Source organism: Cetorhinus maximus, chromosome 13 (assembly GCF_964194155.1).
Source record: "Cetorhinus maximus chromosome 13, sCetMax3.hap1.1, whole genome shotgun sequence".
Classification (NCBI taxonomy): domain Eukaryota; kingdom Metazoa; phylum Chordata; class Chondrichthyes; order Lamniformes; family Cetorhinidae; genus Cetorhinus; species Cetorhinus maximus.
The window spans coordinates 17,756,095-17,783,410 of record NC_135891.1 but is presented as its reverse complement, the minus strand read 5'-3'; the positions used below and the strand labels follow the sequence as shown (position 1 = coordinate 17,783,410).

The 27,316-nt window shown below is 43.2% G+C and overlaps 1 protein-coding gene across 3 annotated transcripts in view; it reads left to right on the top strand.

The window, feature by feature from the left end:
- Positions 1–27,316, top strand: part of lama5 (laminin, alpha 5) — a 266,062-nt gene that overhangs the window by 144,092 nt on the left and 94,654 nt on the right. For 2 of the 3 annotated variants that reach the window (XM_078555046.1, XM_078555044.1), the window contains exons 21-27: positions 1,097–1,199; positions 3,275–3,431; positions 4,416–4,548; positions 8,563–8,705; positions 12,570–12,676; positions 15,293–15,446; positions 17,491–17,648. In XM_078555046.1, the coding sequence (XP_078411172.1) occupies positions 1,097–1,199; positions 3,275–3,431; positions 4,416–4,548; positions 8,563–8,705; positions 12,570–12,676; positions 15,293–15,446; positions 17,491–17,648 (955 nt within the window). Of the gene's footprint in view, positions 1–1,096; positions 1,200–3,274; positions 3,432–4,415; positions 4,549–4,807; positions 4,938–8,562; positions 8,706–12,569; positions 12,677–15,292; positions 15,447–17,490; positions 17,649–27,316 lie in introns of all 3 variants that reach the window. The other variant, XM_078555045.1, reaches the window with a different exon arrangement.

Genomic DNA, 27,316 nt, shown 5'->3' with positions numbered 1-27,316 from the left:
TTGCAGGTGCCCTCAGGCCTTCAGTGACAATATAGTTCCATCTTCCACCTCTCCTCCTCCCCCAAAAATTTTGGGCACATGCCCCTCCCAAAGGGAAGCGCAAAATGGTCACTACTTGCAGGTTTGGGCCTAGCCGAGCAAAGTGCACAGCTGCCTAACTTACTCAACTTGGGGAGGCAAATTGGACCCTGAAGGTGATGTAGCGTTACACTGGTGAAACTGTTATTTCCTAATTGAACCAGGGTGAAAAACAGAGCTTAGGTGCATCCAGAATGGTTTTCCCAGTTACTATTTGGAAGATTTCCTGAAACCCATAGAAGGGGAGTGAAGAAATGCCCCTTGGACAAGCTGCCTATCCTACTGGAGCAAGTGGGATGCATGGTACAGCAGCCTAACACCGTCAGTGGCTTCACGCTGTCCCCATGGCCACCTGGAGGAAACCAGAGCAACATAAAGTGGACAGAGACCAGTGCTTTTCACATGGGTACCAAGGATTCCCCATTGTATATTTTGGGTAGGCTGTCAGAAGCGGTGTGTTTGAAATAGGAAAGTGAGTTTTTGAGATGTTCTCTCAATATCCTTCAGTTCCGTAGTCTGCAACTCCTTGAATTTCATCCCATCTGCCAACCCTTGTTTTCCCCCCACCTCTACCTCCAGCTTAAACTGGCATCACTGTTCTATTAAAACTAGATCATATTTAGTGAGGGAAAAAATGTTGTCTTCAGTATGCCTTGAGTTTGATGATTTAATTTAACTGAATAATCCAAAGAGCTCTGGAAACCCAAATTAGTTCGGCAAATTTGTTAGGACTCTCCCTGTATGATTTGCCACCTTCCTAACACCAAAATGTAGTCTTCCTCACTAAAACACAGCCTGTGGCAGTCTCACTGTGTATTCTACAATTTGGATTAGCCTGGGAAAGTAAAGAGATGGGAGCTTAAAACTCTGTCAACTTGTAACAGATGCTGTTGAAACAGAAAGACTTGTAATGAGATTGAGGTTATGAAACGTTCAATAAAACAGAATGCTTGATGGGGAGTGTATCAAGTTCAAGCTTTACAAACGTAACCATCATTAATTTTTTTTGCACGTGCAGGCTGCCAGTGTGACATAGGAGGCTCACTGGGTAGTCTGATGTGTGCTGACCGATCAGGAAGTTGTCAGTGCAGACAGAACGTTGAAGGACGCACATGCAACCGGTAAGAATCAAAACCGGAGCTCCTATGTTCCTATTTCTGTCTAGCAATCTCCTTTCAATACTGAATCACAACTTAACTTTCAGTCATAAATTGTTGGATGTATGTTTTAAATGGGGCTTATACCAGTTACCATGGCCAGAATCTTCAGGTCAGCGAGCAAGGTGAACCCCGCTCGCCAATTGCATAAAATGACGCGCGGCGATGTCGAGCGTGCGTCCTGATGTCATCGCGCGTCATTCCGATCTTCGGTTCGGCGGGCGCGCACCGGAGTCGGCTGCGTGCCTGCCGAACTGTCAAAGGCCTATTAAGGGCATTTAAGTTCCAATTGAAATAATTAACTGAGCTGCCCGTCCAACCTTAAGGTTGGCGGGCAGGCAAAGAGCCCAGGCGGCCTTCGCATTTCTCATGAAATCTCATCCACGGGCGGGATGAGGTTTCATGAAGGTTTTAAAACTTCAATAAAAAATTTTAATAAAATTCATAGACACGTCCCAGCCTCACTCACTGACCCGAAGTTCTGGCTATGGTTACTGGTATAAGCCCCATTTAAAACATGTCTTAAGTTTTTTTTTCCCTTTTATTAAAATTTTTAAAAATCAAAGTAATCGCCCTGAGGCAGCTCTGTGCCTCAGGGAGATTTCTGCACTCATTCATGCGCATGTGCGAAAGAGCGCAGGCCCTGACTCCCACCTACTCCCCCCACCCGCACAGTGCGCACTCAGCGCTTCCGGGTGCACGTCACGCTGGGCGAGCCTTATTGGCCCGCCCACCTAAAATGGTGGCGGGCATCCCATAATGGGCGGCAATGGGCTGTGCGCCCGCCTGTGCCCGCTCCCGCCCAACCCCCCCAAGAGGGAGAAAATTCTCCCCTATGATATACTGTGGTATGATACTCTGCATGATAGTTACTTTTACTGTTCATTGGCTCTGTGGATGGGCAAAGCCATAAAGAAGTATTAACTACACCCGTCCCTTGGAAATCTGGTGCACTATTGCCACAAAATGTGAAAGTTATCAATGAGATATTTTCTTTGTCCTATTTGAGTTCTTATTCACTCCCCCCCCCCTCTTCCATTGTAAACTATCCACATTTTATCTCTCGTATGATGCATTAATTCATGTTTGTTGAAACTGTTCTGCAAATTGCTGTTAACAATCATCATGGAATAAATTACCGTGCCGTGTCCATTTTTAAGGGCCTCATCCTGCTGCCACCGGTATTTAACCAGTGTGCCAGTACAGGAGAGCTGCTGGCTTCTGATTGGCTAGCAGCACTTGGAGGCATGACATCCACCCTCCAGCAGGGTCCCCGGGTGGGGGCAGGGGGATGTTCCCCTCACAGGAGCTGGGAACTCTGATGCTGTCTAGGTAGGTGCCTTATTGGGATTACATCCCATTGGACCTCCTGGAAATAGCCCCAGTGGGGTTGCCACAGGTTTACCAGCCGGTAGACAGGCACCCCCCACCTCCGCGACCATTAAATTTTGTCTATAGTTTCAGATTTCCATGACTTTTGAAATGCTTTCTAATTTTCTCCTTATCTGTATTGAACCTATGCAAGAATTAACAACAGTGCTTTTCACAGCCACCAATCCCCTTATAATATTGAAGATTTGATTTAGATCACCTATCAACCCTCTAAGCTGAAGAAAATACAGCTGTTCTCGTAATTTAACCCTTACAATTAAAAGCCTGCCTGCGGTCCCCTTGTTTTGGGATATTCTAATGTGCAATCATTGTTATAGTGACTTTCTTTTCCATGTAGTTGGGTCATCTATCCCTTCAAGTTAGAAATGGGAGCCTTACTTGACTTTATCTGTCTTCATCTTGATGTGTTCTTTCTAGTAGTTGACCCTTAAAGCTTTTGAAAGTTTCTTTTTCTAGCTTCCCACTTGCCGACATGTAGGTTGATGCTCTAGGAAGAGTAGGCCTGAAAATGAGAAAAGCTAGAAGTAAATTGCCAAAAGTAGGAAAATCCCAGACCTAATATCGGTGCTTCTCCCGTCTCAAATCCAAGTTGCTGGACTATGTGATAGGTTTTCAGTTCAGATCCTCTTCGTGATTTCTTTTTTCAGGGCAAAGCCTGATCATTACTTCCCTGACCTGCATCATCTGGGGTTTGAGATTGAGGAGGGAATGACGCCTGATGGGAGGGCCGTTCGTTTTGGTTTTAATCCACTTGAGTTTGAAAACTTTAGCTGGAGGGGGTATGCGCAGATGTCTCCAATTCAGGTAAGTGACAAGCCCACTTCACAAAGCAGTTAGACTTGATTGGTCAGTTAGCGGTGTGATTAGGGTGATACCATGAACTTTCACCAAGTGCCATCTTCTAAGTTTTATCTCCAACTACTCATTGAATATCATTTCAAACTGGGCCATTGTGTGGCTAGACAATTGTACAGGTTTTCATCCACATCTTTTCAGCTCCCCACATCCCCACACAAATGTGGCATTCGACACAGAAAGATTTGTCTTAAAAGACTACCTGTGGATAGACATGTGATTATCCCATAAGTAACTTTAAGACAGATTTTGGGATCCTCAGTGGCCCAATGGGTGAAGAAATACTTGATGTTGATGGGAAGGTAGATAGATAGATACCAATGCTCAGCACTGACACACCTCACCGAAATGAGCACAAAACATAACCAAAGAAAACAACCCATCAAATACTTGCTACAAGTTAAAGAGACAAAAACATTTTGTATTAATTCAACCATTAGTTCTAATCAGACCTGCCTTAATTCTCCTGGTTATGGTGTCTTCTTGTAACCTTTACATATATGTAGGAGAGACAATGGGAAGGAGAATATAGACTATAATATGTGCCTTTGTCTACAATATGTCGTATTCATGAAATATCACTTGAATTTAAAGTTAATATTTCTGTCCTGTAATATTTAAATATGAATAATATAAAATATTTATTCTATGTAAAGGTTTTTAAGAAGAATGTTATAACTGCTTTCAACAAGTATCAAATACGTTTATGTGAACCATTCATGTCTGTAATATTTGTTTAAGATGTGTTAAATGAATCTGACCTAGTGGTCATATCACATTGTGACACTGATCCAGAGTTGGAATGTTATTTTCTTTCAAACTTGTATAATTAGTGGCACGCTTTGTGTAGTTGGGCTGCTGGCTTATAGGATGTTGCTTGCTAAGGTGGTGGAATTAAGTATCATGCTTCCCATCCGCTTCTCTTTCCCCCAGCCTAAGGTAGTTGTGACTGTCAATGTGACCTCCCCTGACCTGTTTCGCATAGTCTTCCGCTACGTGAACCGCGGATCTACTGATGTGAAAGGAATGGTCATGGTCAGCGAAATAAGTCTTGATTGTGGGAACTGTAAGTGGCTTTTAGACCTCTATTTACATTAAATGTCTTTGCTAATTAGTCACCCCCTTCTGCAAGTCTAGTGATTTGCTCCAGTGTATAGTTGGCATTGCTTGTAGGTGTGAACGAGGCTAACATGCTTTGCAGGTGGATTTTTTTCAAGTGAAGGGAGACTTTGCATCTATTATATGGTGATGATCAAATCTCCTTTGCTAATTATAGTCCTAGTCACACCTATGTGCCATTGTCAAATTCCTTTTCATTTTTACAGAATAGAGTCAAAATAACGATGCATGTGACGGATTCGGAGCTTTATTTGTTTCGTTTCATCTTGAGGTATATTAATACAGGATCTGCCACTGTATTTGGCAAAGTTACAGCTTATCAGGGACAAAGACCAGGTAAGGTTTTAGCCCCATGTGTGCTGGCCTCTACAAGTTGGTAGTTAAAGTGAGTGCTTCAGTACGGTGCAGTAAAACAAACCAGTTACTCAAAGTCATCAGCATTAGCAAAGAAGAGCCCAACAGAGCTTAGAATTGTATAGTTGGTTTATTAGGCTTAACTGGGCTCTTTGCCCCCTCCATGCATTGCTGCTGGAATCCCCTCAAACTCGCAGAAGCTGTTGCTGGGCTCCATGTTCCTCTCCACCTGACGTGGAACTGGGTGTTCCTCTTCTAATATCTTTGGGAACCTAAGGAGCTGATATTGGACCCTCCCTTTATTCTCCTACTTTTCCTTCACCTCCCACTTTGGCAGTTTGGGAGTTACTGATGCCATTACTGGACTTGTCCAAGGTACACTGACCAATTTAAGGAAATGAAGCATTGAAACAGAAATCTCATCTGTACTATTTTCAGCAACACATTTTTAATGTATTTAATCACGGAGTTTCACACTAGGATTGGAAGGATGATGCCACTGAAGTAGTAGCACTCTTAAACTCAGCTTCCAACATTAATGGGTGTCACAATTGAGAGTCTCCCTTGCTGTTACTTTCACTATATAAAAAAAAGCCTGGTCGGATTTGTACCTTGTTATTATAAATGTTCCATAACACATGCTTAACCAATTATAGTCAGATACTAAAGTCGTTGAGTAGTAATTTGTGGAGTTTCTTATGAATTAACATGGGGGAGAAACAACACTGTATAGGGCTGATTTTCTGAGTTCAAGTTGTCCATGAGACACCCTGTTGTAACGCAAACTCAGAATGTCAGCCTGCATTTCTTCCTCTGGTCTTTGATCCGAGATTTTAATCTTAAAATAAAACTGCACTGTTGACTAGCGGTAAAGAATTTGCTGATAGTAGAAACTCTGTTTAAAGTTTTTTATAGACGTCTCATCAGATTTAATCCAATCTTGGCCTCAAAATTCCTGGGTATTTGCCCCTGAGGCAGGTGCAATTGTGGTGTAAATCATACATGCAACCCAAAAGATTGTGGAATTTTTTTGCTTAAGTACAAAATTTTGATAATTTGCGATTACCTATTAATCCCTGCACCTGAATGCCTTGCTGCCAATAATCACGTAAGAAATAGGAGCACCCCCTCGAGCCTGCTCCACCATTCAATAAGCTCATGGCTGATCTGATTGTGCCCTCAGCTCCACTTTCCCGCCTTGACTTTTCTTTAGTTCAAAAATCTATCTAACTCAGCCCCTGCTACTCTCTGGAGCAGAGAATTCCAAAGCCTCAGAACCTTCTGAGAGGAAATTCCTCCTCGCATCCATCTTAAATTGAAGAGCCCTTATTCTGAAACTGTGCCCCCTAGTTCCACATTTTCCCCCAAGTGGAAGCATCATCTCAGCATCAACCCTGTCAAGCCCCCTCAGAATCTTACGTGCTTTCAATAAGATCACCTCTCATTCCTCCGAACTCCAATGATATAGGCCCTAACTGCTCAGCCTTTCCTGATAATACAACCTCTCCATCCCAGGAGCCAACCTAGTGACCCTTCTCTGGACTGCCTGCAGTGCAAGTATATCCCTGACCCCATGTTAGAGAGCATTGTCAGTTAGTTTCATGCAGTTTGCTTGCTCCAAAGCTCGAATTAAGACCAGATTTTCAGGGGCTGCAGGAAACAAATCATTCTCTGATGTTTTATTGCAATTTTCTGGGCATTTATTTTGAATTGACCCTCATTGTGACCTGCAATATATTTTCTGTTTCTTTGAATGCCTCTCTGGTTGCAGGTTCTGAAACATGCTGTGGCTGATATGCACAGGATGGTTAAATGAGTTAAAACTTTAATCTTTATCCTTAAAGAAGGAGTATATGATGTGAGTTTGGTGCTTTCCTTGGACCCCAGTTGTTTACACTGATTGACACCCATTTTTACCTTCAAGCCTGTTCTGAAGCAATTGTCAGGGAATTTGAGCACAAATTGGCATCAGAATGGGGGCTTTTGGGGGTCAAATGTTCGGATTGGGCCCACAGAGGAAACTCCAAGCCTATGTCCTCGCCCAATTTCACAGGTACATTTCCAGCTGGGCTTGCCTAGGTAGCAATTAGGAGCAGCAACACTCTGATTAACATCGCTCAGGTCCAGAGTAGCTGAGGAAATTGTCCCCACTGAAATCAGTTAGCTCAGTATAGTTTTGGAATTGAACCTTGGACTGGGTGGTCAATTATTTTATATTAAATTCTGTCTCTGATTAGCTACTGTTATAAAATATTTGAGATTATGGACAAAATGCAGCTTAGGCATTGATTTGCATTTCCCATAATGAACAAACAGAATGCCGAACTATATCCTGGCCGGCCCCAATTCTTCACCCTTGGTAATCTTCATCTCGTCAAAATCTCTGCGACCTGTGCCCTCTTCCCTACTAAGGGCCACTCACTCATCACCCCTGTGCTCACTGACCTCCATTGGCCCCCAGTGCCCCAAGGTCTCAGGTTTGAAATTCTTATCCTCGTTTAATTTCCTCATAGTGTCACTGCTCCCTTTCTGTTGTCCAGAGACCTCCAAATCCAAGCTATCTGCTTTTGGACTCTGACCCATGTACCTCCCTTTGCTTCTCTCCACTATTGGTAGCCATGTCTTCAGTTGCCTCGACGCCACACTCTGCAAATCCTCGCTAAACCTCTCCAGCTCCTTGGAAACCCACCTTGAAACCCATCTGTTTATCAAGTTTTAGGACAGCCCTACAAATATCTCCTTTGTCTCTGCATTCATTTTATTTTGTTACATTGCTGTGAAGTACCTTGCAACATATGCTGCATTAAAGTCATTACATAAATGCAAGTTATTATTGGGTGATGCCAAATACTGTGTCGGAAGAAATTCTGCTTTAACTATACTGATACTGTGGCACTGTGTCTAGTCATGGTCATTGAGGCAAAAGCAAAATATTCAAAACCTGGGTATGGTGCAGAGAAGACCTTATAATATCGAATACTGAATTATAGAGGGAGACTTGCAAAGAAGTGGCTGTGATGTATGTAAGATAGTAAGTAGGACAGAAAAGGATAAATTTAGAACATTACTTCAACTAAATTATGACTGTGGGTGATGGGGGCACAGGCTCAAACCAGTGAAAGGCAAATGTAGAACTGATATCTGGAAGTGGTCTTCACAGAGGGAATGAGCAACAGCTACAAAGAGCTTTCAGGTAGGGAAATGAGGGTGAAAAATCTGAGGTCTTTGTAGATGGATGAGTGCTGCCTTATCTGTGGCCGTTTTGTGAAAAGACTGGCTGTTGAAGTACATTGTAGGAACTAAAGTAAATGGCCAGCTGTGTTGCTGCCCAATGCACCCTATCACATATGTTGGAAATTCCCATGATCTTTCATAACGTTCTTCAAATGTGGTCCTAACCACACCAATTTGTGTCATCCTCGTTAAGCTCAGCAGCGATGTAATTCAATTGATAGATTCATTGGAAATCTGGAAAAGCCCCTATAGTTATGTTCATATTCTTAAATCTTTTGTTTTATATTATTATTCTACCCTTGTCCCACTTGTACTGAATGATCTTCCTGTATTTGAATAGAGAAATAATGTTATTTTGTGTCTTGGCGTCCAGGTTCTGAGCAGACAAAGCAGATCATTTTTGCCCCCAGCACAGAGCCAACCTTTGTCACTGTGCCACAGAATACATTCGTGGAACCATTTGTGCTCAACCCTGGTGCGTGGTCTGTGGTCATCGAAGCAGAGGGCATCCTCTTGGTAAGAGCCATTTGCGTTGGGCTTCGGGTATAGGAACAGTTGTAGCAAAAGGCAGAATGATGCACTGATGGCTTTGTTTGGGGCAGAGCAAATCTTAACTTGGGCAATGACTCTGGGTGCATGTAGTTAGATGTACACAATGTACTTTTTCAATGCTTAAGTATTTATTACTCTACCGTACATGCCATTGAATCCATACTAATTCAAGAACTTTTTCAGGGGGTGTTGTGCAGTTCAGGAACATGAAAGGAAGACATTTGACCCCTGGTCCTAGGTTTGAGATGGTGTTTTAGGGAATTCTTTTACTAGGCAAATTAGAGTCAAAACTTGAGAAATCAGAAGTGCTGAAAATTCGTGACAGGACCATCGTAGTGTATTGAAAAACAACTTAACATTTGCGGTATAGACAGCAATTGTCATAACCAAGGTACTGACACAACAACTACATATGAAGCTATTATTACAAACTTTGTTGGGGTTAGGCGATAGCATCAAAGAGAGAGACGTAGGGCTGGATTTTGCGAGCAGGGTAGGAGGCACTGTTCTTTTCTGCCCACCACCCCTGAAGGAAAGTCGGCCAGCAGTCGACGCACCCAAAAGAAACGCACTCCGCAGCCATAAAACGCTGCGGGTGGGTTAACCTGGGTGATGGTGGGACTTCCGCCCCCCCCAGTGGGAGGAGGTCTCGCCCTCAGAGCTGTCGGCCAATCAAATTGGCCAGCTCCAGCAGTCCCGGCATCACCAGAACTCAGTAGTGGGTAATGCTGGGACCGCAAGCAGGCCCAGGAAGAAGAGAAAATGGACATGAGCCAGCTAAATTGGACATTTTTGAGTGGGGCAACGTTAGGCAGCCGTGAGAGGGGTGTGAGGTGGTTGGGGGGATGGGGCTAGTTTGGAGGCTAGGTGGGAGGGAACGGTGGGAGTGGTAAAACTTTGGGTGGGGTGCTCCAATGTGCACTGGGGAGACGCATTTCCTCCTTCCTGCCTGTATTTAGGAAAAAAAATGGCCTGCCCACTCCCATCTGCCCACCCATAGTGTATTATGTGGGTCAATTAAATTGTTAACAGGCTCAATTGACCCCACTTAATTATTTATTTAAATATGGCAGGTAGGCTGCCAATTTCAGTGCCAGTCCACCCACTGTGTTATGGCGGACAGCTTGGGTGGGGAGAAAATGGTGCTCCTCCCCCCAGAGAAATGCTCGGTGCGGGGAGGCCATAAAACCCAGCCCTCAGGATTACAAAATCTATTTAAGACCAACTTTTTTTTTGTTTAAAATGGCCAGTGCACTCTATGCTTGGGCCAGAAGCCACATACCGTATCACTTTAAGGCAGTCCCAGAGATAACATATGTTGGTTTAGGAGTCTCCAATTTAAGCCAGTTGGTTCTTCCATAAGCCCTGGGCTGGGGCTGTGTGTGTGGGGGGGAGGGGTGAGGGGGCAGTGGTGGTGGCTAGATAGATGAAAGGAGGGGCTAATGTGAGTTGGCAACAGGCTGCAGTAGTGGACTCCTGCAATTCCTGGCTCCATTTGAGGTAAATATAGAAAGAAAACTTACATTTCTGTTGAGGCCTCCTACAGTTCCTTAAAAGAACTGCACTGCTGATATAGGTTGCACATTGAATCGGTCATCTTGAGCAAACCGCTGCCTGGTGCCTGCTTCTGCCCTGTGCTGGTGAATCTGCAGCTGGGATCTTCAAATAAACAACAGGGCCCTGACTTATATTTGCAAGGTGCCTAATACTGGCTGCAGTCAAATGGCATGGATGCCACAAAAGCCACCCTTGCCAATATGGTGGTGTGCCAATAGAAGCACAGGAAACTGTTTGGGAAATGAGTGCAATAAGGCCCAACTTGTACCTGTGAAAATCTTTACCACCCAGGTAAGATATTTTAATTAAAAGGACGCTTTTATGATTTCTCTTCTACTCTCACTGGTTTACTCATTGGTTCATGTACTGTCCACATCCTTGGTTAGGAGGGTATGATGGTTTAATCATCAGTCGAATCCATAGGGGCATCAAATGAAGACTCTCAGTTGACCAACCAAGAGATGGCCCTTAAACTCTTCCTTCCTCGAATGGCAAGACTTGTCAACTTGCTTCCTTTGCAGAAAAGCAAGGTACCTGTGCCAGTTCAGGCGAGGTTCCAAAGCCAGAATTTCTATTTAAAAGTGTTAATACTGTTACTGCAGCTGGTGCAGATTCTCCTCTAGCCTTGGATGGCGTCATGTAGCCCTTTGCCAAATCCACCAAGCTACATTTAGATCTGAGCTGTCGGGTTTTCAGTTCATTATTTGCTTTGAGGTTGGTTGCAGTAAATATTCTTTTCCAAAATGTTCCCCCCAAACAGCCCTTTGTAAATGTAATTACTTACTGCTTCAGTCACCAACTCATCTGCACATTCAGAATTTGCTATTAATTTCATAAATAGCATTGGGAGGGACTACCATTCAAAATCCAGTGCTTGGAGATTTCCGGGTGTAAATCATAAACACTTCCAAGCAACCTTTCAACAAAAAATTAAGAACATGAAAATCGATGAAAAATTTCCCTCCGAAGTTACAAAATACATTGTGGAACAATGATTGACCTGTCCCTTTGCTTGGCTAAAAGCCTGAACCTTAAACCTGACATAACGTGCTCTTGTTAAAATGCAATTTAACTGCGATAAACGCTTTACATGATGTTGTTAGGGGTTTTGATGCTACCTTTTTGGTGATGCAGAGGGCAGGATCACTGTCTTGCCATCACGTAATTTGCTTTGGAATTAATCATATTGAATCAGAAATGAAGTGATCACAATTGGAACTGTTTTGCTTTTCTTTCTCACGGTTTAGAATTCTCTTAAGACTGGTGATGGAGGGAATATTCTCCATATAAAGTGCTGGCTTCCATGAATAAATAAAATCTAAGTTTTTCTGCAACATCATAGGAGAAATCTTAGTTTTATCAATTGCAGCCTCCGTTCCTGTCTAGGCTCTGAGAGCTGGGAAAAGACATTCGACTGATGCCTGTGATCAAGTGGCTCCCTTGAGACATGCAAGGATTGGCTTCTTTTTCTGTCTGGCATGTCAATCTGGAGACAGAGGCAATTAAAGAAAATCAGGGCTAACCAAGTAACAGTTTGATAATTGTATTTTTTTAATTAACTAAACGAGCAGAATTGGCTTAAACCTACTGTCTTCGTGAGAAAGTTTCTTTGACAAGACTTTTTTTTAAATTGAAGGAAAAGAATAGACAACACTTTTCAAAGTTATTTTTATTAAAGTTCAGGAAGCCCAAAACATCTGGGTTGGGAGAAGATACCACTGGGGCCATTGTACAGGGGAGGCCAAGAATATGTGGCAGAGTCTGTATTCCATAGATTGTTGCCCCATGTAAGAAGTGTCCTAAATTCTTGTATGGATCGCAGTGAAAAAAACGGCTGACCAAGCCTTCAGCTCCGTACTTTTATGTTGAGCTTTGGCAGAGTGCCTGGGAATACTGCTCAGGAGTTCACCCGAGAGGCTGAGCGGAACTTGGTGCCAGTTGGAAGCCGGCATAGATTTGCACTGGTCCTTGGGGAGGCCCCAAGACTGAAGGAGACAAAAGCTATCCGTCCACAGTGGGATCTGTTAACCTTTGGAGATGATGTTCTCTTCCTTCCATAGGAACTGTGAAAAAAACTTTAAAAGACAAACTGCAACTGATGAACTTGTCGCATCCAAGATTGTTATAGGTTGAAGTTCTGATGGGAGAAGAGTTTTGAAAATGAAAACATAGTTGTCCAAAGCTATATAATTTTTATTATGAGAGACCAAACCAAATTCAAAAATGCAACGTTACTCTTGTACAGAGGCTCACATTTGCTTTATCTTGCAGGATTACCTGGTCCTGCTGCCGAGTGCTTACTATGAAGCACCAATCCTTCAACTCAAAGTGACTGAACCCTGCACCTATACAATCAGCCCCCAGGACACCACTCAGAAGTTAGTATGACAAGAAAAGTGATGGGTTTTAGTCGAACAACTTTTAATTACTCTCCTGCTCGTGAAACTTTTGGACGCTTCTAATTTCTGATTTGGTTGATTCCTGTTTTGTGCACAGCATGATCCACTCATGCAGATTCAATCCTGAGTGTACAGCAGTAATGGGCTTATTTTGAAAAAATCATTGGGAATTAAGCAGACTTACTATGGGTTTCACAATCTTGACTTTACTCCCTTATTTTGCAGTTTAATAAGAAACTGTGGATCAGTGTAAAAGCTTAGAAATTACTGTAGCTGACAGTGGATGAAACTTTGACACATTTGTATGATATCCTTCTATCTGCTATTTTAACACTGGCATTAACCCGTTTATTTTAAACAGAGTTAACTTCTCCCTATGAACTATCATCCACTTTCATTGTCAGCAGTAATTTTTAGGCTAAAGTGTATCTTCTGAAACTTTTCTGAAGTCCATAATTGTGACGCAAATTGGTTTTACGTTGTTTTCCTTGTCCTTTTTTGAAAATACACAAAGTAAGATAGAAAAGGCTAAACATAGTAATAAAAACAGAAAATGCTGGAAAAACTCAGCAGGTCTGGCAGTATCTGTGGAGAGGAACAGAGTTCACGTTTCGAGTCCGTATGACCCTCCTTCAGACCTAACTGTAGTCCATTGACAAATTACAATTGCCACTCTCCACTGACACTGAGGCTTCACTTAGAATAAAATTGTCACAGGCTGGGCCTGGGCAAGCTGTGGAACTGACCAACTTGGACCTTCCTGGCAGTCCAAAGGAGTAGTATTGCAGGATTCGACAGAGGTACCTCTGGATTAGGCAATGGGAGAATGTAAATATAGAGAGGGGAGGAAAGTCTGGTTTAGCACTGTGGTTTCTGGCCATGTAAGAATAATTTACAAAATAATTACATAATTTATTTATTTTGAAAGAAAATTTGTATTGCTGAATAGTTGACCAAATCATGCATGCTGCTGGCTGACTATGGAATTACTGAACCATGCTCAACTCATCTCTGAAAAGATCTTGTAGTTTCTGCAACCACCCATTCAACATCCAATACAGCATGCTGTGCGGACAGGTTACTAACATTTTAATGCTTATTGGGATAGGAAAGACAGGGAGGAATACTTTTTAAAGAAGCAAATGATTCTCTTAACTCAAGTTCTTTGACAGTTATTGAAAAAGAAACATAAATTTTATTTCTGCCATAAAGATATGAATAAGATTTCCCTTTTTATCAAGGAAAGTTATGGGTGTTGTTCTGGACCAAGTACTTTATGATCAGCAACGATTGTGGCCTCTAGGTGTTTGATTCCAGGAAATGGGAATGCCTGTGGTATGGTTTCCTAGAATTGAGTGGTCCAGAACGGTTGTCAAGCCAACTTTGAAGGTGCTGCCTGTTTCTTGCAGCAGAACCATTCTGGAGACTCGGGATGAACACCATGGAGAGCTCAATGGTGAATAAAACATAAATGTTCCAAAAAAAATGTCAAGAGGTAGTGGCCTACTTGCTTTTATATTGAACACAAAGTACTCCTCCTTGACTTCTCTTTCCCTTTAAGAAAAGTTATTTTTACTAGTGACAATTGCTATAGCTTAGATTTTCTGACCATCAGGAATCAGATGATGTATTCCCAGCATTAACATGTAATTTGAAAATGTAGGGGGACCTATTCAGTGGCTGTCACTTTAGGCTCATACTAGCAGCCCAATGCCAGAGAGACTGCAGAATGCCTCCCAACCTTATGTCCTGCCCCCAACCGCTCCACAAAAGGAAAATCTAATTCCTTGTTCTTTATAGAGTCACATGACTGACATTGCACAGCATTTTTGTCTTTTCATTCATTCACAGGATGTGGGCATCAATGCCAAGGCCAACCCATTCTTGCTGGGGGTGATGGCTGTCTCCTCACAGACCCTCTTGTTGGTGTGGAGATCATTGCCAAGGCGAGTGTGATATTACCAACCCTAATTGCCTTTGAGAAGGCGGTTGAACTGTCTTCTTGTTTTCAAGTGAGTGGCTTGCTAGGCAAGTTGATGGGGCAATTAAGAATCATACACATTGCTATGAGTCTGGAGTCACAAGTAGCTCGGGCTAAGAATGGCAAATTTCCTTTCCTTAGCAGGATTAGTGTTTTTACAACAATCTGGTAGTTTCATGCTCACCGTTACCGAGACTAGCTTTATATTTCAGATTAATTAACCAAACTTAAATTCCAAGTTACCGTGGTGGGCCTTGAATTCATGCCTCCAGATCATTAGTCCAGGTCTCTAGATCACTAGTCTAGTAGCGTAACCACTATACTACCATACCTCACATAGAACCTTCTTCAAGAACTACAATTCTGAGAACCATTCCAGAACATCACATCTGTATGTTCGAATGCAATTTAGGTTTCAGATTCCTTCTGCCACAGGTTTTACAGCAAAGAGATGTTCGCTCAAATATTTACTCAAAAATTAAACCCTGGTATTTATTCAGTGTATTGTCACAAAATGTCAGGGAATTGAAGTGTCAAATGTAACATTTATTTGGGTTTCAAAGGATGGTTTAATCATGGTTATTAGCTGATGCAATGTGTCTATTTTTCCACAGCTGTTTGCTGTACAGACACCTATCCCTGGACAGCTTCCCCTCAATCCAGGCTACAGAAGGCATGTGTGCCTATGAAAACTACCTCCATAGCCAGTGCCAGGTGGTGCAGCCCACTCCAAGACATCCATCAATGGTTGTCCTCAATGATGAACAGGTTTGTAAAACACTGAAATGATGCCACAGGTTGCCGGTGAACAAGCATTGATGCATACATCTGAAATGCTTCTCTCCACTATTTTACTGGAGATTTTACCTCATTAAACTAAACCAGTCAACACTTCCACAAAACTAGGGGAGAGAGGAATTGTAAACCAATGGGGAAGCATTCATCTGCTGATATGTCATGGTATCATTTCAATAACTAATATTAATAATCACATTTTAAGTCATCACTTCTTCTTGTTTCTCCATAATGGCCTATTTAACTTTTACATTACTAACGGGATAAGATTTTTGCACAATGACATTGGAGATGTGATCTGCCAATGACTGTAACCTTAGCTGCAAGATTAGTTAGTTGAGTGAATTTTTAAATGGCAGAACAGAGATGGAGACTCCCCTCCACCGCTTTATGCTTTCGCCTCTCTGACCAATACACTGAACAGTTTCCATTATCTATGTCGATAGATTGTATCAGTTTGTGATGCGATCCATCACACCATCCAGCCGTGGTTTTATTGGCTGGCTTCTTGATCCAATGCCATCATTTCCAGACAGCCAGAACCCAAAGCTGACTGTAAAATGACACATCTACAAATGTATCGTTTGTACAGCTGCTGGACACCAGACAGTGAAATATGGAATTAAATCATCGTCTGTTAAAATCCAACAATTACATAAATTAATTCTTTCCTTCTTAGATCAGCTAACTCCAAATAATTTGCTTGTAGTTGAAAGGAAGATTTGCATTTATATAATGCCTTTCATGATCTCATGATGAACCAAAGCCAATGAAGTATTTTTTGAAGTGCATGGCATAATGGAGGCCATTCAGCCCATCGAGTTCATGTTGGCTCTCTGTATAGCAAGTCAGTCATTCCCATCCTCCCACTCTATACCTGAAGCTCTGCAAGTGTATTTCCCTCAAGTGCCTAACCAATTCCCCTTTGAAATCATTGATCGTTTCTGCTTCCACCACCCTCATAGCCAGTGAGTTCCAGGTCATTGCCAGTTGCTGCATAAAAAATGTTCTCCTCAAACCTCTCTGCTGCATCTTTTTCCCAAAACTTAAATATATGTCCCCTGGTAACTCTTGTGCTATCAACTAATGGGAGCAGCATTTATTTGTTTACCTTATCTAAACCTGTCATAATCTTGTACACTGCTGTCAAAACTCCCTTCAATCTCTTTTGGTCCAAGGAAAACAATCTCAGCTTCTTCAATCTAGCTTTGTAGCTAAAATTCTTCAGCCCTGGAACCATCCTGGTAAACCTCCAGTGCACCCACTCAAGGGTCCTCACATGCTTCCTAAAGTGTGGCATCTGTATAGTAATGTAGGCAGTTAATTTGCACATAGACTCCCACAAACAGCAATGTGATAATCTCTTCCACTAATACCAGTTGAGGAATAAGTATTGGTAAGGGCACCAGGGAAACCCCTTTCATCTTCTTCAAAATAATTCCATGGGATCCTTTCATCTGCCCGAGAGAGTAGATGGGGCTTTGGTTTAACCTCTTACCCAAAAGACAGATCCCCAGATTAAAATTCATCTAACTTCAGGTATCTTGCTTGTTCAATTGTGAGTCTTAAATTTTATTTCTTTACATAGCCCTGCCTCTTAGCTCAACTGTGCTAAGCATTAAGCCTCATTCACAGGGAACCATGCAGCAAAGCAAGAGGCCACTCAGCCTATCATATTTGTGCTAACTCTTTGAAAGAGCTGTCCAACTGTTTTTCCCTACCCTGCTCGTTCCCCATAATTCTTTTCAAATATTTAACCAATTCCTTTGGAAAGTTGTTATTGAATCTGCTCCCACCACCTTTTCACGCGCCTGTTCCAGATCAAAATAACTTGGTGCGTTTCTGTTTTTTTGAAAAAAGCCTTATTTTCCTCTAGATCTTTATCTTCAATGTGTGTCCCCTGGCTTCAAATCTGCCTGCCAGTGGAAACAGTTTCTTCCCTATCTTTCCACTTTTCGCTTTGGTATGGGATTGCATTTAGTTTCCTTCAATAAAGTAAAACACTTCATTTTTCAAGGTTAACGTACAGCTGGGGATGAGGATTCCACATTTGGGTACCTTTGTGGTGCTGATTGAATACGCGACTGAAAGCGATCCAGGCCAAGGCATCATTGTGAATGCTTTAGGTGGTCAAGGCCAGTCGGGCACTGTCAGGCTGAATCATTGCAAATACAGGTAAGGTGGTTGGAATATTTGTGACCTCACGAAAACAGTCCAGAATTTGTTTCAGCCGTCTGTGGAACAGACCATACAGAATGGGAGCTTTTTGGGGACCACAGAAGAGTTTAAGCGGTGTAGATGTGCTTGCTTAGGTCTTGCTTAGGCCTTCTGATTACCAAGATGTTTTTTTCTCATGAATTTTCAGGCTTAGAAACAAAAAGAATGTAATGAGGTATAAACTGCAAAAGAATTTGAGAAAGAACAACAAAAGAGTTGTAAACACACCATTGCTATTCTCTTCATAGAGCTGAATGTTAGAAACAGTTAACATACACCATTACTTCACCCTCAGCCTCTGCTCCCATAGAATTTAGATGGGGTGAGTCGCAGCTCTCTTGCAATTTAGGTGCAGGATGATTGCTTTGATCCCATTAGTCCTGTTGTATAAAGTTTACTGTAAGGATTAACTGTGCAGAGAGAAATAAAATCAAAATTTGAAATCTGAGAGGCAGGAAGGTTTTCATGTTAATGTTATAGGTAAAAGGCCTGATCCCTCAGGTCTGCTCTGGGTTAAAAACTTAATCTGTTGCCAGAAATAGGAACGTTTCATTCCTTGCCATTTAAAATGCCTGTACAACAAAAGTGGTCAGCACTGAACCCCTGTTGGACCGAATGTAGTGATCTTTATAGACTCATGATCTCATTATTACACACTGTTAAACCTGTATCTTTTAATTGCTTGATGGATAAATGTGATTTGATGCTGTAATTAGTTACAGCAGTTGGCTGCAAACTGCCCTCTGGACTAATTTCCCAAAAGCTGGTATATCTGTTCTGATGCTGTTGATCCCAAGGATCATTGCAGTTTACAATCGAAGATTAATGTGCAATCCTTTGCAGGTGTTTAGCCCTGGGTTGGGCAGTTTTATTCATTCATGTGATGTGGGCTTCGCTGACTGGGCCAGCATTTATTGCCCATCCTTAATTGCCCTTGAGAAGGTAAGTAGTGAGCTGCCTTCTTGAACCGCTGAAGTCCATGTGGTGTAGGCACACCCACTGTGCTCTTAGGGAGGGAGATCCAGGATTATGACCCAGCGACAGTGAAGGAACAGCGATATATTTCCAAGTCAGGATGGTGAGTGACTTGGGGAACTACCAGGTGGTGGTGATTCCATCCATCTGCTCCCCTTGTCCTTCTAGATGGTGGTGGTCGTGGGTTTGGAAGGTGCTGTCGAAGGAACCTTGGTGTAATGCATCTTGTAGATGGTACACACTGCTGCTACTGTGTGTCCGTGGTGGAGGGAGTGAATGTTTGTGGATGTGGTGCCAATGAAGCGGACTGCTTTGTCCTGGACAGTGTCAAATTTCGAGTGTTGTGGGAGCTGCACTGATCCAGGCAAGTGGGGAGTATTCCATCACACTCCTGACTCGTGCCTTGTAGATGGTGGACAGGCTTTGGGGAGATGGGTTACTCGTCGCACGATTCCTAGCCTCTAACCTGCACTTGTAGCCACAGTATTTACATGGATAGTCCAGTTCAGTTTCTGGTCAATGGTAACCACCAGGAGGCTGATAGTGGGTGATTCAATGATGGTAATGTCATTGAACATCAAGGGGAGATGGTTGGATTCTCTCTTGTTGGAGATGGTCATTGCCCGACACTTGTGTGGCGCGAATGTTACTTGTCAGCCCAAGCCTGGATATTGTCCAGGTCTCGCTGCATTTGGACATGGATTGCTTCAGTATCTGAGGAGTCGCGAATGGTGCTGAACATTGTGCAATCTTCAGTGAATATCCCCACTTCTGACCTTATGATGGAAGGAAGGTCATTGATGAAGCAACTGAAGGTGGCTGGGCCAAGGACAGTACCCTGTGGAACTCCTGCAGTGATGTCCTGGAGCTGAGATGACTGTCCTCCAACAATCACAACCATCTTCCTTTGTGCTAGGTATGACCCCAACCAGCAGAGAGTTTTCCCCCTGATTCCCATTGACACCAGTTTTGCTGGGGCTCCTTAATGCCACACTCTGTCAAATGTGGCCTTGATATCAAGGGCAGTCACTCTTGCCTCACTTTGGGAGTTTAGCTCTTTTGTCCATGTTTGAACCAAGGCTGTAATGAGCTCAGGAGCTAAGTGGCCCTGGCGGAACTCAAACTAGGTATCAGTGAGCAGGTTATTGCTAAGTAAGCGCCACTTGATAGCACTGTTGATGATCCCTTCCATTACTTTATTGATGATGGAGAGTAGACTGATCGGGCGGTAATTGGCTGGGTTGGATTTGTCCTGCTTTTTGTGTACAGGACATACTTGGGCAATTTTCCACATAGCTGGGTAGATGCCAGTGTTGTAGCTGTACTGGAACAGCTTGGCTAGGGGTGCGGCAAGTTCAGGAGTACAAGTCTTCAGTACTATTGCCGGAATATTATCAAGGTCCATAGTCTTTGCAGTCTCCAGTGCCTTCAGCCGTTTCTTGATATCACGTGGAGTGGATCGAATTGGCTGAAGACTGGCATCTGTGATGCTGGGGACCTCCAGAGGAGGCCGAGATGGACCATCCGCTTGGCACTTCTGGCTGAAGACTGTAGCAAATGCTTCAGCCTTATCTTCTGCACTGATGTGCTGGGCTCCTCCATCATTAAAGATGGGGATATTTGTGGAGCCTCCTCCTCTAGTTTTCAATGAGTGAGTTTTGAAGTCAGTTCAAAACTCACTGGGTGCAGCAAAACAAAAGCGGTCTGGGGTATTTTAGCTCTGAAGCCTTTTTTAATACAGTCAACTTAATCCCTACCCGTTCCAGGCAGGAAGTTGACGGGAAGCGGTGGAAGTTTGCCCAGCCCTAGCAAGCAGCTGCCAAGCCATCCCATGGTGTTGTTGCTATTGGGGATGGCAAGGTGGGAATGTGGAGAAGTCCAAGGTACAGAAGGCCTAAACCTTCCTTTGTGGAGCCTCATGCTCTCCCTGGCCCCTCAATGTAAGGAAAATGACATTTAAAACCCTAACCTTTCCTTGTCTTTTCTGGCTGCAGTGCTCGTTGGGTTGGCCTGGCAGAAGACGCTTTGCTATTTCCTGCTCATTCCTCTTAGTAAAAATGGCAGTCAGTTTTGCATGATATCATTGGGACCCCGACACACATCTTTTTAAAAATAAGATCCGTCTGGTTTTGGCTAGGTTCTTGTCTCCTACTCAGTAGGGCATGATAAAATTATGATGGGTTGATTCCCAGTGGCTCTAGAATGGGTAAGTGAGCTGGGTGCTTTCAGTAGCTTCCTACCTTGTTCCTACTGGTCAGGTAGGATTAAAAATTGCCCTTGTTTCTCTGAATAGAAAATCCTGTAATCGGACTTGAAGACATGAGTAACATTAGTTTCACAATCAGCTGTGTGGCTAGTTTCACTGATAATACAGTCTTCTAATGCATTAATCCTTCATTTATTGCAACAGACATTAGATGCCCTTTGCAGACTTTTGGATCAAATTTTCTCCCATTGTCTGCAAAGCGTGGGAAAAATCCAACTCGTCCGTCTTTAAGCCATGAGTGAGCGTAATCCTTTTGAGCAATCCTAATTGGGGGATTGGAAGCTGAAGGGTAAAAGCTGTAATGCAGATTTGTAGAGAGAGACTTGGTAATCTTGTTGGCACTGCAAAGTTTTAATTTTCAATTCTTGGGCTTCACAATCTGGCTTGAGTTTGGATGGAACGTAAAAGGAATTTGAACCACTCGTTTCCAAAGTCAACATTAACATACTTGTGTCGATACTGAAAATTGCAGATAACAGGGTTGGCAGTTAGCCAGATGTGCGGAGATGTGTTTAGATGCGTGGGAAAGTATAAGTAATGATCACTCTAGAAGCAATCCACGTCAATTATTGTGCGTCAGAAATGATGGATAAACAGAATTTTTGAAGAATAGTCTTTATTGTGCATGTTAGTTGGGGTAGATGCTGAGATGTGGGGCACTTGGTCAGGACCCCGACTTGGTCAAGTGTGGGTCCTGACCCCACAATGCCAGGAGCCGTCACTTAACATGGATTTTGTCTGGATTGGCCCATTAGTGGCCAGAGAACATGCTGAAAGGTGACGGAAGGCTCTTCCAATGCCCTATGTCACTTCAACAGTTTCCATTTTCCCTCCACCGTATGCATCCAATCCCTGTATACCTCCGGTCCTCACCAGGATGGTCTGAGAGCGCTCTGCTTCTTTCTTGAATGAAGGCTCAACCGGTTCCCATCCACCGCCATTCTTCTCTTCCTGGCTGAGCTCTTTCTCACACTGAACAACTTCTCCTTCAACTCCACTCGCTTCCCTCAGGTAAAAGATGGTGCTATGGGTACCTGCATGGTCTTAGCAATGCCTGTCCTTTTGAGCAATATGTGGAACAATCTTTATTCCAGTCCTACTCAGGCCCCCCCACTTCATCTCTTTTTCTTGTACATTGATGATTGCATCGGTGTCACCTCCTGCTCTCACCATGAACTGGGAAACTTCACTGACTTTGTTTCAAATTTCCACCCTTCCCTCACCTTCCCCTGGTCCATCTCTGACCCTTCCCTTCCCTTCCTCAACTTCTCTGTCTCCATTTCTGGAGATAGGGTATCAATTAATATTCACTACAAGCCCGCGGACTCCCTCAGCTACTCTCATCAATTCCCGCGATGTAACCTTTTTTTATTAGTGCTTCGACATGTCGTCTTTTTTTCGGAACCAAGGTTTCCTCCCAGTGTGGTTGAGAGGGTCCTCTAGCATGTCTGATCTATTTCATACAATAATGCTCTCAGTTCTTGCAACCCCTCCCCGCCCCTGTAGAACCACGATAAAGTTCCCCTTGTCTTCGCCTTCTATCTCACTAGACTTGTATTCAACAGATTGTCCTCTGCCATTTTTGCCAGCTCTGGCATGATGCCACCACCAAACACATCTTCCCCTGCCCTCTCCTTTCAGCATTCCGAAGGAACTGTTCCCTCTGCGCCACCCTGGTCCACTTCTCAGTCCCTCCACCCCCCCCCCCCCCCCCCCCCCCCCCCCACCACCACCACCACCACCACCACCACCACCACCACCACCACCAATACCCTGTCCCATTCCTAGGGCACTTTTCCATGCAAATGCAGGAGATGCCACACCTGCCCTTTTACCTCCCACCGTCTCACCATCCAAGGCCCCAAACACTCCTTACGAGTGAAACAGTGATTTACTTGTACTATTTTCAATGTAACATACTGTATTCGCTGCTCACAGTGTGGTTTCCTCTACACTGGGGAGACCAAACACAGACTGGGTTGACTGCTTTGTGGAACACTGCCCTTCTGTCCGCAAGTATGACCCCGAGCTTCCTGGTGCTTGCCACTTTAATCTTCCACCTTGCTCCAACTCTGACCTTTCTGTCCATGGCCTGCTACAGAGTTCCAATGAAGCTCAACGCAAGTTCAAGAAACATCGCCTCATCTTTCGACTCTACAGTCTTCTGCACTCCAGATTAAGTTCAACAACTTTAGATCCTAACCTCTGCCTCCATCTTGTTCTATATGTTTCCTTGCCAGGTTGGTCTTGTCTCATTTCTTTCTTTATCTCTTCACATTGTGTTTAGCTGGCTTCTAGGTAGCCAATCATGCCTCATCTGGACACATCTTCTGTGACCTTTCTATACCCATTACCACTTTCTTTGGCTTTTGCACCATGAAATCTTTTGTAATTTAATCTCCCCTGTCTTCCACCCTATCACTAATCTTCCCTTCTTCCTGCCCCCTTCCCTCTTCCACTGGCTTAAAAACTCTTCAGTTCTGATGAAACTTGACCTGGAACGTCAGCTCTGTTTCTCTCCACAGGTGCTGCCTGTCCAGCTGAGTGTTTCCATCTCAGATTTCCAGCATCCACAGTATTTTGCTTTTGTGTTGTGTGAGAGAAGGTGCTTCCATCTTGAGGCACCCTGTCAGCAACTTTACCAGATTTGAAATATATAAATGATCACAGCTGCAAGGCCACCATTGTGGAGGGGGAAACCCCTTCCCAGGGCAGCTGTGACCAGGTGGGTGGTGAGGGGCCTCAAAGGCATTCTAGAGTGCTGAAAATTCCAGCCAACCTCTGATTCGTTGCTCTGATTGGCCTCTTAATTAGTTTAACTAGCTAACTGACACTGAGGGACTGGTAGCAGTTCCACCCCCCCACTCCCCACCGGACCAGCCTTCCCCAAAATGGGAAGTTGATAGTGCCAGTGAAGCTGCCAGCATTACCTCAGTTCCCCACCCCTGTTTCAGGCTGCAAATCCTGCCCGTGGTACGTACGCAAGGTCAATCTTGGAAATAACATGACCTCAGCTGGTAAAACCATTGAGAATAATTCAAATCTGGCTGCCAGCCTACCCTTTACATCAGAGCTCCTGGTGCTGTAAAATCCATCAATTGATATTTCTGAGTTTTAAATAACTACATGATCCAGCAACTCAGCAAAGAAATTCTCCTCAGAATTTTAATTGATTCTGTCTTGAGGTGATGTCATCCAGAGACAACTGCTGTGCTTTAACTTTAAGTAGGTCCTACATAACTTTATCTAGGTCTATTGTCCTTGTCCCATAACATGCACTAGTCCCATTCACCATCACTCTGTGTTTGCTGACCTACCACTGGCTCCCAATTAAACAATGCTTCAATTTTGAAATTCTCATCCTTGGTTTTCAAATCCATCCAGGGCCTTGCCCTTCCCTGTCTTTGTAATCTCCTCCAGCCCCATAATCCTTCTAGATAACTGCACTTCTCCAATTATGTCTTCTTAAGTATCCCTGATTTTAATCACTCCACCATAGGTGCCTTCAGTTGCCAAGGCTCTAAGCACTGGCATCCCCTCCCTAAACCTCTCTGCCTCTCTATCTTTCTTTCATCCTTTAAGATATTCCTTAAAACCTTGTGGGAGATGGTGGCATAGTGGTAATGTCGCTGGGTGAGTAATTCAGAGACCCAGGCTAATGCTCTGGGTATATTGGTTCAAATCCCATCAATTAATAAATATAAAGCTAGTCTCACTAATGGTGACCATGAAACTATCATTGTGGTTAAAAACCCATTTGGTTCACTGTTCCCCTTAAGGCAAGGAACCCAGTCTGTGACGTGTGACTCCTGATCCACAGCAATATGATTGATTCTGAAATGTTCAGTTCAAGGGCAATTAGAGATGGGCAACAAATGCTGGCTTTGTCCACATCCCATGAAAGAGTAAAGAAAGAAAAAAACTACCTCGTCTACCTTCAAATTATTGTATGTGGTTTGGTGTCAAATTTTGCTTTATAACGTTCCTGTGATGTCTTATTGCATTAAAAGTGCTAATAACATATTCTTATAGAAAAAGTAACTACAACAGCTTGTTAAGATATGGCAGATCTTATTTCACAAGGAAATATAGTTTATTAACAACTGGTAGAAGTAACAAACTTTTGTAAAACTGAATCTTCTCTTACAATTGCAGAATTTTACACTGCATGGAAGAGGCTATTCGGTCCATCACACCTCTACTGGCCCTCTGGAAAAGGCTTAGTCTCATTTATCTGTCCTTTTTCCCACAGCCTTTTAAGGGTTTCTGTTTCACTTATTTATTCAGTTGCTTTTGAGAAGCCAGTAAGAATTCTGCTGCCACAATGCTTTGTTTTTGGTAATATGTCTCGAGAAATAACAACTCTCTGGAGTGGGGAAGAAAAGGGCCGTGGATAGCACCATAAACCATGTAGCAGTTTCTGAACAAAAAAAACTGTCATTGTTTCCAGTGGCCAAATCAATGTTTTCATTATAACTTTCCCAACTCCGCGGCACATTTGGAGCTTGTGATCGATTTTAAAATAACTGCTGTGTCGCTGATAGTTTATTGAAACCGTGTGGAGAGATTTTACTGGCCCGATAAGGCACCTCACCAAGCAGCCTGTACAGGAGACAGAAAAATAAAAATTTTCAAGGCTGGAAATCTAAAATTAAAAATACAAACTGCTGGAAAAGCACCAGATGCTGCACAGGAAAAAGGTCCTTTGACCAAATCAGCTAATTCTCTAGGAATATCAACCCTACTGCCCTTCTGTTACACTGAACAGTTTCTTAAAGACATCCTGGTCTCAGTCAGTTTACGTGACAATGTGCTGAAGCTGTTGTGTAAGAACAGCTCCTGTGGTATTCATCCTAAACTTGTTCTTAACACCTCTCAACCTGGGCCCTCTTATCCAAGAGCATCTAAAAGTATTGTTCTCACTTAAGTAGCTCACACATATACTTCTGTGTGATAAAAGCAAAAAACTGCAGATGCTGGAAATCCAAAACAAAAATAAAAATACCTGGAAAAACTCAGCCGGTCTGGCAGCATCTTCAGAGAGAATCACAGTTAACGTTTCGAGTCCGTACTTCTGTGTGATCTCTGAAGTGGCTGTTCTTGAGACTGAAATGCCCTGGTTTTTCTAATTGTTCAATTGTAGCTCATGCTGAGGATTAGTCTTGTGGCTCTCCTTGGCAACATCCCGAGGACTTCTTGTGTCACAGCAGCCAGAACTACCTACTCCAGGCAGCTTGGCCTTTAGGTAAAGGCCTAATAAGTAAAGGAAACATAGATTCATGTTTTGGGTGGAGGCCTTTCATCAATTCTGTTCTTTTTCTCTTTTTCCACCGGTTTCTATGTTGTGCCTGTATTGTGAAAAAGAATGTTATAGTGCTAGAGTGAAGTGGGAGAGGGACCAAGGGAAAATAATCGCAAGGGTAATAGTTTGTAAAGGGTTAAACCTTGAGGTCTGCAGTAACATTGCGTCAAGTGAAACAAGTTATTTTTGGCTTGCTTTGAGAAATAATGTGAATCATGAAAGCACTTTTTATTTTAAAGCCTTTCTGTTTCTGGGATGTGACTTCAGGAGGAGGTGCAGAGCGGAACCTAAATACTTCTCCACAGAGAGGAAGTGAGATCCAATGTAACTCTCTTAGCATCTTCCCTGAGCAGCACCGCTGTTGTACTCTCAGCTTGGGAGGTGGTGTGCCATTTGGAGAGAGGGTGGAGCTTTGATGGGAGAAAAATTATTTCAAATGTAAATGTGAAAATCAATTTTTGTGTTCTGATTTGGTGCAGTGCAATACCACATTAATTTTTACGTTTGTCACATGTTATATGATTTTCTTGCTGAGCACTGCAATTTTGCTTGAAAGTTTCCAAGAAGCTGGGGAAATTGTGCTGATAACAAATCAGTAGATGGTACGTGTCTTTGGACAACCATCAGGAATGTTCAAACTGCATAGGGTTGAGGCAACTCGATGGTAGTGTAGTTTGTTTAAGCTGCCAAGCACAGAATCATGGAGAACTGGGAGCTGGGAGTCCATGCTTATGAGTTCCTCACCATCTCCAATCCCCAATACATGCAGTTGCTTCCTTATGTAGAAGGAGGGAAGTACCCAGCTGGGGTAAAAGCAAAATACTGTAGACGCTGGAAATCTGAAATAAAAACAGAAAACGCTGGAAAAATTCAGCAGGCCTGGCGGCATCTGTGGAGAGAGAAACAGAGTTCATGTTTCGGGTCCTTCTTCAGAGATGAAAAGAAGTGGGGTATTCAGGTTATACAGTGCCACTTGCCTTCCCTACCTCTCATCTGCTGCATGGCTTGTTAAATAGGCAAAGAATTGGAAAATTCTTCCGTGTGGTTTAATGGTCAATTCTGAGTGATGGTAAACTGGAATAA